The sequence below is a fragment of the Lytechinus pictus genome, chromosome 2 (genome assembly GCF_037042905.1).
Source record: "Lytechinus pictus isolate F3 Inbred chromosome 2, Lp3.0, whole genome shotgun sequence".
Lineage (NCBI taxonomy): Eukaryota > Metazoa > Echinodermata > Echinoidea > Temnopleuroida > Toxopneustidae > Lytechinus > Lytechinus pictus.
Genome location: NC_087246.1, coordinates 46,612,096 through 46,630,526, shown reverse-complemented (window position 1 = coordinate 46,630,526; position 18,431 = coordinate 46,612,096). Strand labels below are relative to the sequence as shown.

The 18,431-nt window shown below is 36.4% G+C and overlaps 1 protein-coding gene across 1 annotated transcript; it reads right to left on the bottom strand.

Annotated features, from left to right (window-relative positions):
* Window positions 1-4,628: 4,628 nt before the first annotated feature.
* Window positions 4,629-15,240, bottom strand: LOC129271353 (growth factor receptor-bound protein 2-like). The gene is made up of 3 exons (XM_054908732.2): window positions 14,900-15,240; window positions 10,062-10,162; window positions 4,629-4,785 (listed from the first exon to the last, which is right to left on the bottom strand). The coding sequence occupies exons 1-3, from the start codon at window positions 14,975-14,977 to the stop codon at window positions 4,659-4,661; spliced, it is 306 nt and encodes a 101-aa protein (XP_054764707.2). The 5' UTR covers window positions 14,978-15,240; the 3' UTR covers window positions 4,629-4,658.
* Window positions 15,241-18,431: the final 3,191 nt, after the last annotated feature.

Below are 18,431 nucleotides of genomic sequence, written 5' to 3'. Positions count from 1 at the left end.
AGGCACAACACCACCTTGTCAACAAAAATAATCAAAGAACTTGAAAACGCCGTCAACAAAAATGACAGATTGAACTCTATTATTTCTATCGTCAATATGCATACCAGCCATAGGCCTATACATGGATTGTGTTACAGCGAAGATATAACAGTTAACAATTATTTTGTCTACACAATACGTACTTCGATTACTTTTACCTTTGTATCAAAATCTTCTTTGTGTATATGTCTGGACTTAAAATGGAATAAAAATGAATAATAATAACATGTAATTGTACAGTGTTCTATGTTATCACCATGTGCGTGAATGGAGTTGACCTGAAGCTAGTGCCATCTATGTAATACAATTTGTGTGAGTCAGAAAGCCAATAAAGAGAGACGTGTATGCGGGTCAAAATGAAAACTATGGAAGTATGAAAGAACTGATTGGAGCGGAGATGCAAAGATTAGTTTCTAACATTCCTCGCTTTGTTCGAAAAATCAAAAGTTTTTTCGACCAAGACATCGTTAAGTAGTTTGCTTTCTATCGTTTACCAAAATAACCGATTGGAGTGAAGATACAAAGATTAGTTCATGCATTCCTCGCTTTGTTAGAAAATCAAAGGTTGTTTTCGACCATGACATCTTGAATGGTTCGTTTTCTTTCATCTATTATAATATAGATGATAGAGGGAGAAGAGTATGGGGGAAGATCCAAAATTAAGAGGAAAAATCGATGGAAGCGATGGAAAATCAAGGAGTTGCAAAGGAATTAATTTGGGGAGATCACAAAGACACGCTGGACAGGTTTGAGAAGGATTGTGTTCCAGGGATGGCGTCGATAGAAAATCGTTGCGTAGCGATACCAGGGTGTCTCATCTCCAATCACTACGAAACTATTTCAGACCAAGAGAAATTCGAACTCTTACACAGGCACGGCATGCCTCACGAGTTGAAAGAAGATTGGTCTAAAGGGTGGAAGAGACGAATTCTTCAACGATTTTGTAATAATAAATTATTCATCGATGTCTATCTCAATCACATTGCAAGCACGAAGATTCCAGCAGCCTCCTTCTCATTCTACAAACATCCATGCTGGTTCAAAAAAGGATACACAGCGTCGAAGATTCTATACAAAGGAACCATAAACGGGATCTTACCTATAGATGAAATCGATTAATTTTCAATAAAATATGAGTTGTATATATGTATAATGGCATCACTTAATCTTCATTGTAAATATGTTCACTGTAATATATGGACATGGGAAACTAGGTTTTGAATATTATGACAATGTTAATATGGAGAATATTTTGGACGATCGACGCTCGAATGGAAATATTAAAAGGGTAAGTCAAACTTTGACACTCCTGCCCTTTTTTCCCAGTGCTATTATATTACCCAAAATCTACTCTAACAATAACACTCTTTTAATCCTTCCATTCAACTTTATGGTTGTTCATTCGTTGCCAAGGAGACTACGCGTCCCTTCTAACAGATACGTAACATTACTACGTCACTGCGATTATTGTTATTTAAATGATCCCCTATTCAATGGCCATCCGATCTTTCCGCACTCGGTATTGTTATTTAAATATCTCCTATTCAATGGCCATCCGATCTTTCCGCACTCGCTATTGTTATTTAAATATCCTCTATTCAATGGCCATCCGATCTTTCCGCACTCGCTATTGTTATGCTAATCAACCCCTATTCAATGGCCATCCGATCTTTCCGCACTCGCTATTGTTATTTAAATGTCCCCTATTCAATGGCCATCCGATCTTTCCGCACTCGCTATTGTTATGCTAATATCTCCTATTCAATGGCCATCCGATCTTTCCGCACTCGCTATTGTTATTTAAATATCCTCTATTCAATGGCCAACCGATCTTTCCGCACTCGCTATTGTTATGCTAATCAACCCCTATTCAATGGCCATCCGATCTTTCCGCACTCGCTATTGTTATTTAAATGTCCCCTATTCAATGGCCATCCGATCTTTCCGCACTCGCTATTGTTATGCTAATCAACCCCTATTCAATGTCCATCCGATCTTTCCGCACTCGCTATTGTTATGCTAATGATCCCTATTCAATGGCCATCCTTCCAGACTACTCTTCCATTGTTATGCTAATCGACCCCCTATTCAATGGCCATCTTTCCCGACTATTCATCCATTGTTATGCTAATTATCCCTATTCAACCCTTCCATTGTTATGCTAATTATCCCTATTCAACCCTTCATTGTTATGCTAATGTATTACGTCATATTCTATTGTGCGCGCGTCACGCTTGAGTGAACCTTTAGAATGGCCATATCGCCGTCATTATTCTCTGACCTATACTTTGACCTTGAGTTTGACCCCCGGACAAATAATTTTTTAACTTGATTTTCGTGTATGTCAATTATTTGTATGATATTGACAAAATATGTTAAAACCAATGATGATATTTTATTTCTTCACCTTTTAAAACTCTTCCATAGATACCATGAAATTTCACTCTAGTCCCACATACTAGTAATATTCATGTTAGTAAAAGTGTTTACCAGTTACATGATTTCTTCCAATCTTAAGTTACAGTATGCAAACACATGAAAAGAAATTAAGCTCATCAGTTCACAAATGAAACATTAAACATTTATGCTCATGAATAGGTATCTGTTTAGGCATTTTGATGTTCAGCAATATATATCATATATATGTATATATATATTCTTGTTAGTAAAGTGTTTACTTTTATCATCAAATTGTTGAGTATATGCCTATTTACTAACAAGAATTTATATACATATGATAGGGGAAGGCGGGGTATGTTGAACATAGGGGCAAGTTGAGCCACCACCCCCAAGCCAATAATGAATGAGTCAGACATTGTGGTGGTGTCATGTATTGATGACCCATTACATAACCCTTTACCCAACCACATTGTTTTTGACTTTGAAACAAAAAGTACTTTTTTAAACGGAAAAATACAAATTTCAGCCAAAATAGTAAAAAGGGTGTAAAATAGAGGAGTGCTTTTTACCCACAAACGTCTTTAAATATAACAAAGAAATAAGAACAATATTGTTTGTCCAGGTATAGATCTTCATTATTGTCATAGTATTTTAAATGATGGATGCATAAGAAATGTGTGGATGTGAAAATATCGCATTAAGTTCGGACTGGGGTACTTTGAGCCAGCCAACATGGGGCAAGTTGAGCCATGGTAATTCTTATGATAATAAGAATAAAAAAATTAAAAAACCTTGAAAAGCCATTGATATGCAGGCAGAATGGTGTAAATTTTCATGACAGTTCTTTTCTTTTAGAGGATGTTAGTATTTATAGAGAATTAGCAAGTGAAAAGACTTGAAATAAAAAATTGACATGCTGCTTCTTCCCGCATACATTTTGTACATAGTTTTTGTGGCTCAACTTACCCCAGAAGGTGGCACAACTTACCCCACATATGGGGCAAGTTGAGCCATTTGACATTTTTTTTTTCAAAGGTCACAATGAATTTCAGTGTGGGGGTAGAAAGTTATATATAGGTGAAAAATATTTCCCAAGAATCAAATTTAAAGGCAAGGTACTTATTTCTACAATATTATTAGTCATATCAATTCTAACATGCAAAATGCAAAAAGTGTCACAACTTACCCCGCCTTCCCCTATATATTGCTGAACATAAAAATGCCTAAACAGATACCTATTCATGAGCATAAATGTTTAATGTTTCATTTGTGAACTGATGAGCTTAATTTCTTTTCATGTGCATTCATACTGTAACTTAAGATTGGAAGAAATCATGTAACTGGTAAACACTATACTAACATGAATATCAGTATGTAGGACTAGAGTGAAATTTAATGGTATCTTTGGAAGAGTTTTAAAAGGTGAAGAAATAAAATATCATCATTGATTTTAACATATTTTGTCAATATCATACTAATAATTAACATACACGAAAATCAAGTTAAAAAATTATTTGTCTGGGGGTCAAACTCAAGGTCAAAGGTCGAGACCTTATAAATCGCTCCAATACATTATGTGATGCATGTTTTGGATTCCTCTCTTAATTTCCTAATAAATGGTACCAGTTTCATGAAAATTGGTCAACACATTACGACGCAGTGGCCATTTAAAGTTGAGGGTCACGCCCATTTTTGTCAAAACAAGGAGAAAAGGGCGGGCCGTAGCGCGAGAACCAACGGACCAATTGGACCTATTTTTTTGTTTTGTGTGTGGGCCATGGTGAATTTTATGTGTACCAAATTACAACGAATTCCGAGAGGGTCGGGTGCAAAATTGCACATTCATTGGGTGAATTGGCATGGAATGACCCAATGTAAGATTACGCAATCTGGTAAGATTGCAGGTGTTCTCGAGACTCTGCTGCAGGAACTTCTTTTATTTTAAGGATAAATTTTCTAACAGTGTATTTCTTAGCATCTGCTGACGGAAATGGTGACTTAGCTTTGCTTGTAATAAGTACATCCAGATTCATCTTGAAGTGATCTGTTTTGTAATTGAATTTATATACCCAAAAGTAATATGCCTTGAATTCAGTTACTTTTTTTTTAAATTATGTGTTTTATTGGGTTAGCAATCACAAACATAATCACAATATTTACATATAATTGGTACGATTAATGGAAAAAGGGCAGGGTAATAACAGTAGTGAGGAATTCACTTACTTTACTGAGAGAGAGAAGTCTCCGGGAGTGCTTTCTGACTCTCTTATTAAGAAGGCGCCATCATTAGGCATGATTGCCAAGTATTCTTCCGCCATGTTTCTCTTCAATTGCCCGACAAACCAGCTGTCATGATTATAAATATGAAATGATTAGAGGGGTGCATATACTCCAGGTTGAATAGTCATGTCTAAATAGATAGATTAAACCAAAACGATCGAAGAAACGTTGAAAATTTTCATCGAAAGCAAATAAGAACGAAGTTATTGAATTTTAAAATTTAGCAATATTTTGTGAAAACAATAGCAATAATATGCATGAAATATGTAGGCTTATGATGTCAGGCACCCTCTTTACCCACCCCCCCCCCTTTTTTTTTCATTACATGAAATGATAACCATTTCATATTTTCGTACATGTGTGCATATAAAAAGTGCCCTCGTAACAAAATAAGTTGCAGTAAATCATATTGCAGTGTACATTTTTGGAAGACAAAATTCCAATAAATATAATTTCAGCTCGCTTACTGCATGCATATTTATGAAGACATGTATTTGCCGAAATGATATAAACTATAGTGCCATGACTTAGTTGTTACTTATTCGATTTCGATGAAATGTCCAGTGTTATATGTCTGATTTAGCTTTATATATTCATACATTTTTAATTATTATATTATTTTCAGCCGTGAGTGTCAGTTTAAAGGGGAAGGTCACCCTGATGACGAGTTAATTTTAATAAAAGCAGAACAAAAATATAGAAAAACATTGGTGAAGGTTTGATGAAATCCGTTAAGAGATTTGTAAATTGTCAAAGTCTTTATTTTTTTTAGCAGCTCGTCCATAATGATGAGTAAAAATTATTTTCTTACAGAAAGGGGTATGAAATGACGTGTCTGAGGATAATCCAACAAGTTAAATCCAGTTCAGTTCCTTTTTTAGATAATGCCAATTTGTGGGAATTGTGTCACACGGCATATGGATGAGTTGCCTGTTTGTGACCTCAAAAAATAAAAACTTTAAATTTTCATAACTCCGTTTTTTCCAAAGGATTTTCGTCAGACCTCCACGATGACTTTTTTCAATTTTTTCTTATATTATTGGAACCAACTAATTGTCAGGGTGAAATTCTTCTTTCAGTCTTTTAGAGATAATACAGGTCGGACAGAGCCAATAGAATAATAATAATAGAAAAAACTCGTCACCGCTTTCAACACTGTGTGACAATGATTTAAAGAGGCAAAACAGCACGTGCCCCCCCCCCCCCCCCACCCAAAAAAGAATAAATTATTGTTTACTATAATATTATATTATAATTATGTTATGTTATGTTATATTACATACAAATAAAAACAAGTTCATAACTTTATGAAACATAATTTGCTCAGGGCCAATGTCTTCATTGTTCCTGGTGTTCGCATTGTCTATTTAACGAGATATATAATCCTGTTGTACTAAAACATCCCGTTTTCAAGTCAATATACACCAAATATATTTCCTCGCACTTCGAATTATTATTGTTTTATTAATTGACATATGCTTCTCTTTCATGACTACTTAAAGTGATTGCCCAATTTTTTAATATTTTTTTAATATTTTTTTTTCAGGCAAAAGACAACAAGAATATGTACAAGAGGAATAAATTACCACCAACTAGTGCCCGAGGATGACTAAAAGAAAAACTAGTTTCTGTTATGAAGCTCTCCTCACTAGTCGGGGTTTACAAAGATAGAAAAATAAAATCGGTATAAAATGGCAATATATGTTTAGATGCATTACTCATTAAAACAAAGAATTTAATAATAAAGTGTGTTTGTTTCCATGTGCAATTATAATATCCAGTCAATATGAAGTGTTCATGTATTTAAATAAACAACGTTAAGCTATTGAGACCCATTTTAAGGTCTTAATATAAAACATTTCCTGTCCGTGTTTACGTTCGCATTAGTGGATTGGTGAGATATGTCTGCACTTCATGAATTCCTAAAATCAGTCCTTAAAATGTCCCTTTTTCTGATCTGAAAAAAAAAAAAATCAGCTTGCGCTTCGCGCTCGCGTCATTTGGTTAGTGAAAAACGCATGGTCTTCGTGAATTCCTACAAATAAGCCTTAGAATGCCCCTCTTCAGGTCTGAATTTCCAAATTTTTCAGCTAGCGCTTCGCGCTCGCAATATTTGATTAGTGAGATGCGTATTACAATGACTAAAAAAAGTGCTTTATGTGTTTAGATGTAATTATAACAAAATCAGCATGCGCTTGGCACTCCCATTAGATGACTATGGTGAGATATGTGTACTCTTAATGGATTCTTTAAAAAAATAGTCCTTAAAATGTCCCTGTTTGGGATCAATATATACAAAAATTTCAGCTCGCGCTTTGCGCTCGCATTGTTTGTTCAGCGAGACAGGTACATATCATGATTACAAAAGATTGCTTATAATATCCCTTTTAGGTCTGAATATAAAAAAAAATCAGCTCGCGCTTCGTGCTCGCATTATATGATCAGTGAGATACATATCCGTTTAATGGCACTGTTTAAGTCAGTGTACCTGGCAACTGAGCGCGCTTCGCGCGCTCACTACGTGACTCAACATTTTTTCTGGTGCCCCCCCCCCCCAATGCCGTGACCCACGGTACGCCACTGATCCGAGTGATAAAAAGATTAATGACTTGTGCCGTCATATATGAGCAGCTGCAACATATGTTATGAAATATAAAATGCATAAAATATCAATTTGTTAACGGTTCATGATGACTAAAAATTTCCTTCTTTTAGGAGCGGGTGTGACATATTTTTGTCGAGATACTGAAGGTACCATAAAACTGAATTTCATTTTGTCTGCGAAAATGGCATTCATTGATTTTCTTGATTTTATATAACAATACATGGGAACCTGTTCGCATATGACGTCACAAATGAAACAAATTATACGAACGTTTTATATCTTTGACTAACTTTCCTCAAACCTTGGCCTCACTACTATATTTTTAAATATTTTTCTGCTATTCTTACTATAAACTTGTTGTCAGGGTGAAATTTCGAAGTCAGTAATGATCAACAGTGAAAGGTTATGAACACCCCTATTGCTTAAAAACCAGGCGCCAGGTGTTGAAATCAGGGTCTCTTTGGCGCCTTTTCTTTCCGATACAGGCAATGCAGAGAGAGAGAGAGATACATCATGTAGCTGCCCATGCGATAAACTAAATAATTGTAAAATGGCAAGAAAATGACCCAGGTGCGGTTCCATGCGGGGGGGGGGGGGGACAGAAGCCCTCCAAAAATTTTCGACCAAAAAGGAAAAATAAATAGTTATGTAGGCCCTATATGGGCAATATTCTATTCAATCGACATGTCAAATGTTCTAAAATTAAAGCTCTTATCTTACTATTTAAATTCGAAATTTTCTCGCTCGGTCGCTACACGATCCTTCGCAAAATAACTTCTAAATGCAAAATATATTAATGCTCTCTTAAAGTGCGAGTATAGCATGTCAATGATCCCCTGTAATGCAATATAATTCCTAGCAACTTTTTTTTTTTTATTTCATATTCACCTCCCTACTGTACCCAACACGAATACTAATGCTGTAAAATTCAGTTTTAACCCTAGATTTGTTTATTTTTGTCAAAAGCACTCTGATTTTTTTTTTCATTCTTTAGGATAATGTATATTTTTAAAAAGAAAATGGTTTGGTCGCTATATTCTCTACGACCGAGGCTAAATTTGTCAAAAAGAATATAGTTTAGAGTCAGGAATGTCGATCCATGTTCCAGATGGGGGAGTGAAAAAATATCCATTATTTTAGGTGCGGTCTGCGCGGCAATTTTTAACATAGAATTTTTGTATAATGAAAAGCGTCTAAAACTTGACAATTTGTGTATGTTTAATAAAATTTTGATGTCAGGTAAATTGGTTTTATAGTGCTTTCTGATACTTTTCAAATATATGTTTTGCTTGAATACTATAACTTTTTAAAGTTGTCAACAAGTTGCCAAATACATTCAACTGTATTCTGTTCAGATTTCACCATGTGTTTTTGTTTACACTGTTTATACGAATATTTTAATAGGAGGCTGCACTATACAAGCTACGCTTTTTTTAGCAGTTTCCACCCTGTTTTCATGGTTATCTTGATAATTATTCATTTAAACTTTCCTTGTTTTATTGATTATGTATCGAAATGTATGGAACAAAATTTATTGTAAATGATTGTTGGAAATGGAAATAAATGAAATGAAATGAAAATTATTGGAGCAAATCGATATGTCCCCTCCAGTGAATATTTTCAAGGGGCGATCGCCCCTCCCTCGATTCCTATATAGCATTGAGCGACGATCCCAAGGCCATGTTTTTATGCAGCCTATCATCAGGTTGAGAATCACAGTCAGGAATTTAAAGATGTTCTAAATTTACAATTATTTGGAAGTTCGTAATAAAGTGCTCTAAATACTAGGTTAACCTTCGAAAAACTTTATCCCCACATTTAAGGGGGTTGGTACCATTGACATTAAAAATCCTATTCCTGCCATATTCTATTATATGGTGTAAATTCGACGGAATTTTCCACTGGACCCTTGGCGCGCCTATTTTGTACACGAAATTACATTTCGTTACAGCAAAATTCATTTCGTATGGTACGAAATGAATTTTGTAGACGCAATTACATTTCGTCTCAATGAAATTCATTTCGTATGGTACGAAATAAATTTTGTAGACGCAATTACATTTCGTCTCAATGAAATTCATTTCGTATGGTACGAAATAAATTTTGTAGACGCAATTACATTTCGTCTCGACGAAATTCATTTCGTGTGACAAAAAATAACTTTCGTATACGAAATAAAACTGCGTCATGACAAAGTTATTTTCGTCTGAATAAAACATATTTTGTGTACGGAATGGCGTGAATTCGACGAAATATACTGGCGGACACTTGGCCCGTCATAATCAAAGGTCTCTAATATTTGAAAATATCGCTCTTGAAAGTAGGAATTTTTCGCTCGTTCACTTGGCTCACTGCCGTAGAAATAAATGAAACGCATGGAAAGAGTAACAAATCAAGCCCCCTTATCGTGAAGTGAAATCATTATCACATGTCCCCAAATCGTGGCTCGATGGGTGTTATACATGTAGATGAAATCGGTTAGGAAAAGCATTCTCAAGCGTTTGGAATGTGAGATTTTCTTTTTTTTGCTCGGTCGCTACACTCCCTCGCATATTAGAAACATTTTAGGGCCGAGGTGGAGGGGCTACCTGCTTGTCAGATCAGTACTCTCCCACGTATATGCTGCCCAGTATAGGCCATTTTCCATTGCATTGAATAAACCAACGTCTAAAATTTCTCAAACCCCCAGAAGCCCCCACAAAATTTATAGTCTAAAACCGCGCTTGAAATGACTTACGAATTATCTTTAGGGTTGACATAGTTTGATGGTATTAGTCCTTCCCGTCCATTACTTTCAGCACGCAACCAATTTTTAGCTCCCGTTGTGGATTCCAACAACTAAAACATGTAGAAATGAAACAGATGACTCAATATGAATTTTTCATTCAAAGTAATTCAGATGATCTAACTACAAAATGGGTAAAATTAGGAGGTAACACCTCCGTGGGTAACACCAGTGGGGTAACAGATGGGGGGGGGGGGCAGTTTGCCCCTTCCTTCCCCCCTGGCGGAGATCACCGGAAAAGTAAAACATCGGGGAAAAGGGAGAAAGGAAGGAAGGAAGGAAGAAAGGAAGGAAGAAAGGAAGGAAGAGAAAAGAGGGAGGGAGGGAGGGAGGGAGGGAGGGAGGGAGGGAGGGAGGGAAGGAAGGAAGGAAGGAAGGAAGGAAGGAAGGAAGGAAGGAAGGAAGGAAGGAAGGAAGGAAGGAAGGAAGGAAGGAAGGAAGGAAGGAAGGGAAAAGGAAGGAAAGAAAGGAAGAAAGAAAGAAAGAAAGAAAAGAAAAGGGAAATGGAAAGGGGAAAAGAGGAAAGAAAGAAGTTCGACATAAACAGAAGAAAGGTAAAACGGAAGAAGAGAGGAAAATGAAAAAAAAAACATGTGAGAAAGAAAGAAATGATCCCGAGATAATAATAGTAATAATAATAATAGGCATTTATATAGCGCCATCTATCTAGAAATATTATATTCCGAGGCGCGATGTTATTATTATTACCCCGGCTTTAGCTCGAGCTGCCTTTCAGCCCAGCACTTATGCATTCAAGGAAATATTCATGCTGGGTACCCATTCACCTCACCTGGGTTGAGTGCAGCACAATATGGATAAATTTCTTGCTGAATGAAATTACGCCATGGCTTAGCCTCTTGTCGAGGCCCTGTCGGCTGCTTCCCGAGCGAAGCGAGGGATATATAGCCATGCATGGCGAAGAAGAGCGCAGCTCTCGCCAGGACTAATTCGCTTCGCGAATTGCTCGGGAAGCAGCTGCCAGGGCCTCGACAAGAGGCTAGCCATGGCTGGGATTCGAACCCACGACCCTCTGTTTCAAAGTCAGACTAATCCACTGGGCCACTACGCTCCACACAATACTCACATATATGAGTGAGAAAAGGGAAATAAACCAAGAAATGGCAAAATGGAACGGAATTTATGGCGGGAAAGGGAAAGGAAATAAAATAAACAATGAAGGCACTTTTCTTGATTAAAACTGTCAATTTCATGACTAGAAACTAGAAATTTTCACCCCTGACGGGGGAAGTTACCAGGGGCGTAGCTACGGGGGCCCCCAGGTGCCCTCCTGATAAAAATTGGCGGAGCAAAAAAAGGGAGAAAGAAATTAAAAAAAAAGAAGGGAAAAGACAGAAGGAAAAAAAGAAGAGGAAAGAAGAGGAAATAAGACGACTGAACAACATGAGGTGAGGGGAAGACTTGCGGAAAAAAAACTTTCATGTCACTGTAAAATTTTCGCTGGCGCTTTGCGCTCGCATTGCCTGTTCGATGAGATTCATATCTTGTTCAATAGGCTGATATGGAATTTAAAACATCAAGTTTTGAAGTCAATATACGAAACATATTTCAGCTTGGACATCGAGCTTTCATTATTTTTTTAGTTTACAAATTGATTTTTAAGTGCTCTGTAAAATTTTAGTTTTATGGAAAATATCAACATTTCAGCTCACGCTGCACGGTCGCATAATTTGATTAGCCAAGTTCCTATTGTCTTCGTGTATTCCATAAGGTTCTCAAAATATCCCTTTTCAGATGTGATTGTAAAAATCTTAGGCCTATCAAGTAGCGCTGCGCGCTCGCATTTTGATTGGTGAGTTATGTATACCTGTATATTAATTCTATAACAAGCTACTTAAAATCCCCTTTTCATTACAGGTTATAAAAAATTCGGCTCGCGATTTGCGCTCGCATTAATTGTCAAAAATGTATGAGTCCTATTTATGATTACAATGCTTAAAATGTCCAGTTTTCAAGCCTTAATATCAACAAATTCCACGCTATCATTAATCATATTAGAATAATAAATAAAATAAAATTTTCATGAATTCCTTATAACTAAATTGGCCCTTTTTCAGAATGAAATATCGACAAGTTTTATCTCGCTCTTAGGAATAATAGGAAGATAGTCATTTTCATATGATGACAAAATGTCCTTAGAATCTCCCGGTCCTAGGTCAAAATAATAACTAAAAAAATATCAGCTCGCGATTCGCGCTCGCATCATATTTTATTAAGTGTGACCCACATCCAGTTCACAAGAGTGCTTAAATTGACCCTTTTTCAGATCAGAATATAAATGTTTTCAGCTCGCGCTTCGAGCTGGCATTATTGATCTTCATGATTAAAAAATGTATAAAGAATGCCCATAATCTATGTCTAAATCTAAAACAGGCGCACATACCTATCGTTTCAGAATTACAAAAGTGTTTAGAATGACAATTAATTTTTAAGTCGGAATGGCAAAAATTTTCAGCTCGCACTTCACGCTCGAATTATTTAATTGTTGAAATATATATCGTCTTCATAGGTAACTGCAAACAGTCCTTAACAAGTCCCAGTTTCGATCAGGCTAGAACATTTATTAAAAATTTCTGCTCGCGCTTGGCGTTCGCGGTAATTATCTAGACAATCTAGTTGTATACGCATTTTGTTCAGGATCACAAACATTGCCCAGAATGTTAAATTTTCAGTACAAAATACATGAAATTAAAAATAAAAATTGGCTCGCGCTTTGCGCTCGCACTTTTTATAAAGGGCTTATGAGATTATTTCCAATTTATGTTGTTTTATAAGAATATAGCTAAGAAGTGATTGTGAGGACTGCCCCTTCAAAGAAACAACTTTGAACGACGTATCGGGTGAAATAATTTTGGGCCCCACCCCCTATTGGCGAAAGCTGGATCCGTCCCTGTGAAACATACACAGAAAAAAATTGTTTCCCCCCATTAACAAGCAAGGACCCACAGCCCACCCCCCCCCCCTCCGGAGAAAATAATACTAGCTTCGCCACTGGGAGTTACACAAATGAATGTAGGCCTAAATTTAGTGTAAAGATTGTTTCCTTGCGTCCTTCGACGAGTAGGCTATCCCCCCCCCCCCCAATGAAACATACCTTTCGTATTAAAAACCCTTACATTTTCCTTTTCTTCTCAGTTTTCGTGTTGCAATATAAAGCAGTGGCAGCACCAGGAATTTTAAACTGGGGGGTGGCAAATGTGGGAGCAAAGACGGACACAATTTTTTTTTGCCTGTTTCACAAAATCGCGAGCTATTTTTTTTAATACAGGCCCTACTGACTTGGAAAGGGATCTGTTAATGACTATTTGTAGTGACTCATATGAAGATAATATCTCACCAAATAAATAATGCGAGCGCGAATCGCGAGCTGAAAGTCTTAATATCCTGATATGATTGACGTTATAATCACCATGATCAGGAAGGGCATATAACTAAACAATGTTGATGCGAGCGAGTAGGATTAGGGTTTAATTTTTTAATTTTCATCACTTTTTTGTACTTGCGAACGTGCATGAAGGACGTGTATCTATAGCTAAAACAAATAACAAAATCTCGAATCACGAGAATAATAATTTGTGCATATTGACTTGAACAATGATTTTTTAAAGCCCCATGATATCCTATTGAATAGATCATTCATTCATCTCAACCAACAGCCACTGAGAGCGCGAAGCGCGAGCGAAATTTTGAATTGTATGTATTAACTTGAGACATTTGTGCTAACAGTGGATGAGAAAATTTTCAAAATTCGATGAGTGAAAATGCTGTTCAGCTTGAGTAAGATGCTTATGACGGCATTTACTCAACATTTTCTTTTTTTTTTAGTTTTCAATTTTACCGAGCCCGGATCGAGAAAGGTATGTCTCAGGAGATAGGGAGGGGCTGAGCTCTATATCATGTCTATCCTGCTTAAATGCTTGTCTGATTATGGAGGGGGTAAGACCTCAGCGTCTGTTTTTTTTTTTTTTTGGTTTATTTCTCCTTTTTTTTTACCACATGATCTTAGATGGCTTTCTTAAAGGTATGCTCCGGGCTGAAAATATTTGTCTAAGTAAATCTAAGTAAATAGAGTAAAAATTCACAAAGCAAAATGTTGACAATGTCATCAAAATCGGAGAACACATAACAAAGTTATTGGATTTTAAAGATATGCATTATTCCGGTGAAACAGTTCTAGGCATGACTTCATGAATATTTATTAGGTGGGCTGATGATGTCACATCCCCACTCTCCTTTTTCTTATGTTTCATTTTTTCATATATGTGTAAATGATGTGTCTCCATTATTATGAAATAAGAATTACAGCAACTGAAGGAATAACTAATGCACTGAATCAGTTGTCAATCCAATTGTTTTAGTGCTTGGTAGAATTTTTTTTTGAATAAACCCGGCTAATTTCATATAATAAAATACAAAAGAACAAGTGGGGATATGACATCATATACCACCTAATGAATATTCATGAAGACATGCCTAGAACTGTTTCACCGGAATGATGCAAATCTTTAAAATTCAATGACTTTGCTATTTGTTATCCGATTTCGATGAAATTTTCAGCATTTTGCTCTGTGAATTTACTCTATTTAGATATAAATATTTTCAATCCGGAGCATCCCTTTAATGATGAGCTATACCAGGGCACGTAGGTCTTCTAAAAGAGGGAGCCCATATACTTCTCAAGAATATATGCCCTACACTTGAGCCACTTGACTGTTTGAGAGTTGGTGTACAGAGGGAAAAGAAGGGTTCCGTATTCCCCCATCCAATCCTACCTTTAAGGTTTGGCCTTTCTTGAAGCTAAGTTCATCTTCTGCTCCTGCGGTAAAATCGTGTCGAGCAACCGCCTCCATGTCTAAATCAAGATCACAAATATCACTGGCGGCAAGAATTCAAATCCACTGGTCATAAGAAAAGATCAAACGTGTCGCAAATTACCTACAGGTTGTGTAGATGGAATCACATTCATTGATCACACTCTGAAACCACTCTAGTCTTGGACGTCAATGGTGACCACTACGTTGATCAATTTGAACCAATATTGTCCTGATCGAGGTGATGTACCTTTATTTCATCGATTGCGTCGTCACAGTTTGTTATTTCACTGAAGCGGAATCTTATACAGGACCACTGACGCATGCCTTATCCGGAACGGCCTAACAATGTGTTTCACTGCATCGAAGGCACTGATCTGTATAGGCTGTACAGATCGCTGATTGAAGGACAGTAATTGTCTGACTTCTTTTGAAACAAGTTATTGCATCAAATCCCCAGGCCAAAGCACCCTTTAAAAGTCTAAATAGGACAACTGTACAAAGGTGATGCTTGAGCTAGTACCAGGAAGACATTAAGACACGCCTGGAATGTATGTTTTTTTTTATTGAGTTTCAAACATAATTATTTACATGAAAAGAAACATAGCCATATTAATGTTTCCAGATAAACAATGGTAAAGGACATAAGACCCAGATACAACACCGATACTACACAACATAGACGACACAGGACAGCACAAATTGTCTCCCTTTTAAGAGCAGGCTTTCCCACTCCCTCGTCAAAATCACAAGTAAACCATGATCAGTGGCGTAACTACGGGGGGCATGGGGGTACGTGCCCCCCCCCTCAAATCGACTGGCCAAAAAAAAAAAAACGGGTAAAAGAAGAAAAAGAGGGAGAAAGAAAGAAAGACGCAGTGGGGGATGAAGAAATTATTGTATATTAGATTATACTATATTATATTATATTACATAAGAAATATTTTTCATAACTTTATGAAACATAATTTGCTTAGGGCCTATGTGTTCATCATTCCTGGTGCTCGCATTGTCTGTTTAATTCCTGCTGTACTAAAACATCCCATTTTCAAGTCTATATACACCAAATAGGCCTATAGTTCCAGTTGTTATTGTTTTATGTAGTGGCATAATATTATGCTTCTTTTTCATGATTACCTAAAGTGATTGTCCCCTGTTAAGGCCTGAATATAAAACATTTCCAATCCGTACTTACGTTCGCGTTAGTGGATTGGTGAGATATGTTAGCTCTTAATGAATTCCTAAATAACAATTCTTAAAATGTCCCTTTTTCTAGTCTGAATATCGAAAATTTTCAGCTCGCGCTTCGCCCTCGCATCACTTGTATAGTGAAATAAGTATGGTCTTAGTGAATTCCTATGAACAAGCATTAAATGCACCTCTTTAGGTTTGAATTTCAAAAACTTTCAGCTCGCGCTCGCAATATTTGATTAGTGATCATGTTCATGATTACAATGACTACAAAAAAATGTTTAATGTGTTTAAATGTAATTCTAACAAAATGAGCAAGCGCTTGGCGCTCGCATTAGATGGCTATGGTGAGATGTGTATTATGATTGTAAAAATTTGCTTATATTGTCCCTTTTTAGGGTCTGAATATGAAAAAAATATCAGTTCGCGCTTCGCGTTCGCTTTGATTGATCAGTGAGATACATATACGTTTCATGGCACAATCCTTTAAATTTCTCTTTCAGGTCAGTATAGGCCTACCTGGCAGTTGAGCGCGCTTCGCGCGCACACTATGTGACTCAGAATTTTGCTGATGCCCCCCAATGTCGTGAACCACGGTACGCCACTGATCATGATGGTAACTGTCCTTGAGGCTCCGCACACTAGAATGTATTTTAAATTAACCTCGAGTCAATTGGTTGAGTCTATCCGAACTTGGTACACTCTAAAAAGATATATTGATCAAAATGATCATTATATTGGTTAATGAAGGGCAAAATCAAACAAATTGCTTTTGGAAATGTTAGAGGAGATATTGCTCTGCAGGTATCACCCACATCATAGGCGGATCCAGGGGGGCCCGAGGCCCCCCCCCCCCCCCCATTGGCGGAGCAAAAAAAGGGGGAGAAAGAAAGAAAAAAAAAGGGGGGAAAAAGAGGGAAAAGAGAGGAGAAAAAAAGAAGAGGAGGAAAACGAGTGAATAAAATAAGATGAGGGGGAGACTTGGAAAATAAAAAGAATCTTTCATGTCACTAAAGCTATATAAAATTTTCGCTCGCGCTTCGCGCTCGCATTGCCTGTTAGATGATTTTCATTTCTTGTTCAAAATGGAGTTTAAATATCAAGTTAGGATGTCAATATACAAAACATATTTCACCGCGGAAATCGAACTTTTATTATTTTGTGTGATTTACAAATTTATTTTTTAAAAGTGCTCTGTAAAAATGTCAATTTTATGGTCTGAATATCAACATTTCTGCTCGTGCTGCGCGCTCGCAAATTTTGATGAACAGGTACCTATTATTTTCGTGTATTCCATAAAGTTTTCAAAATACCCTTTTCAGGTCTGATTGTCAAAACGTATCAGCTAGCGCTGCACGCTCGCATTTTTATTTGTGAGTTATGTATGTCTCAATATTGATTATACAACAAACTACTTAAAATCCCCTTTTCATGACAGTTTATCAAAAATTTTGTCTCACGATTTGCGCTCGCATTAATGGTTCAAATATTTTATTTATTTATATTTATTTATTAAAACATCTTTCAACAGGATAAAACATTAATCAGCTCGCAGGCTGTTTCACATAATGGTCCTGCATAAAGAAAATATACACATATTAAAGAGAAAGATTACAAATAATTAGAAATACATGTTATTATATACAGCAAAACTAAAATACAAATAATGCTAAAAATGAAACATCAGAAAAAAAGAACAAATAGCAAGATTTATCTCACAGTAAGATAAAGAAGTGAAGGAAAAGGAAAGAGGTTTTATACATTGATATCAAGACAGGAATGGGTCTCAATTTAAAGAATTGTAACAATTTTAAATACTCATAGGAAATCATAATAATCGATAATAAGTAGATGTGTATTATTTGGTAATCATGCTTATAATAACAATACTATAGATATATATGGACCATGAAAGAACAGTTAAATAATTGTTATAGATTTAAGCGAAATTTCTTGTAATGATGTTTGAAACTTTCAACAGAAATGGCATTCTGGATATCTTCCGGGAGTTTGTTCCAAGTTACTGCTCCGGCATATTTAAAGGATTGTTTAAATAGGGATATGATAGGTTTGGGTAATACTACATTTAGTGAATTTGCATTCCTAGTGTTCATGTCATGGCGATCGAAGTACATTTCAATTTCATTTGATAAGCGGGGAGGGGCAACGCCCCTTATACACTTGTACATGAGAATTGCCAGAAAATAATCTCGACGTTGGTCAATAGTTTGCCAGGAGAGTTGATTTATCAATGTATTCCCGCTCGCAATTTGATAGTCAGAAATTCCAGATACATATCTGG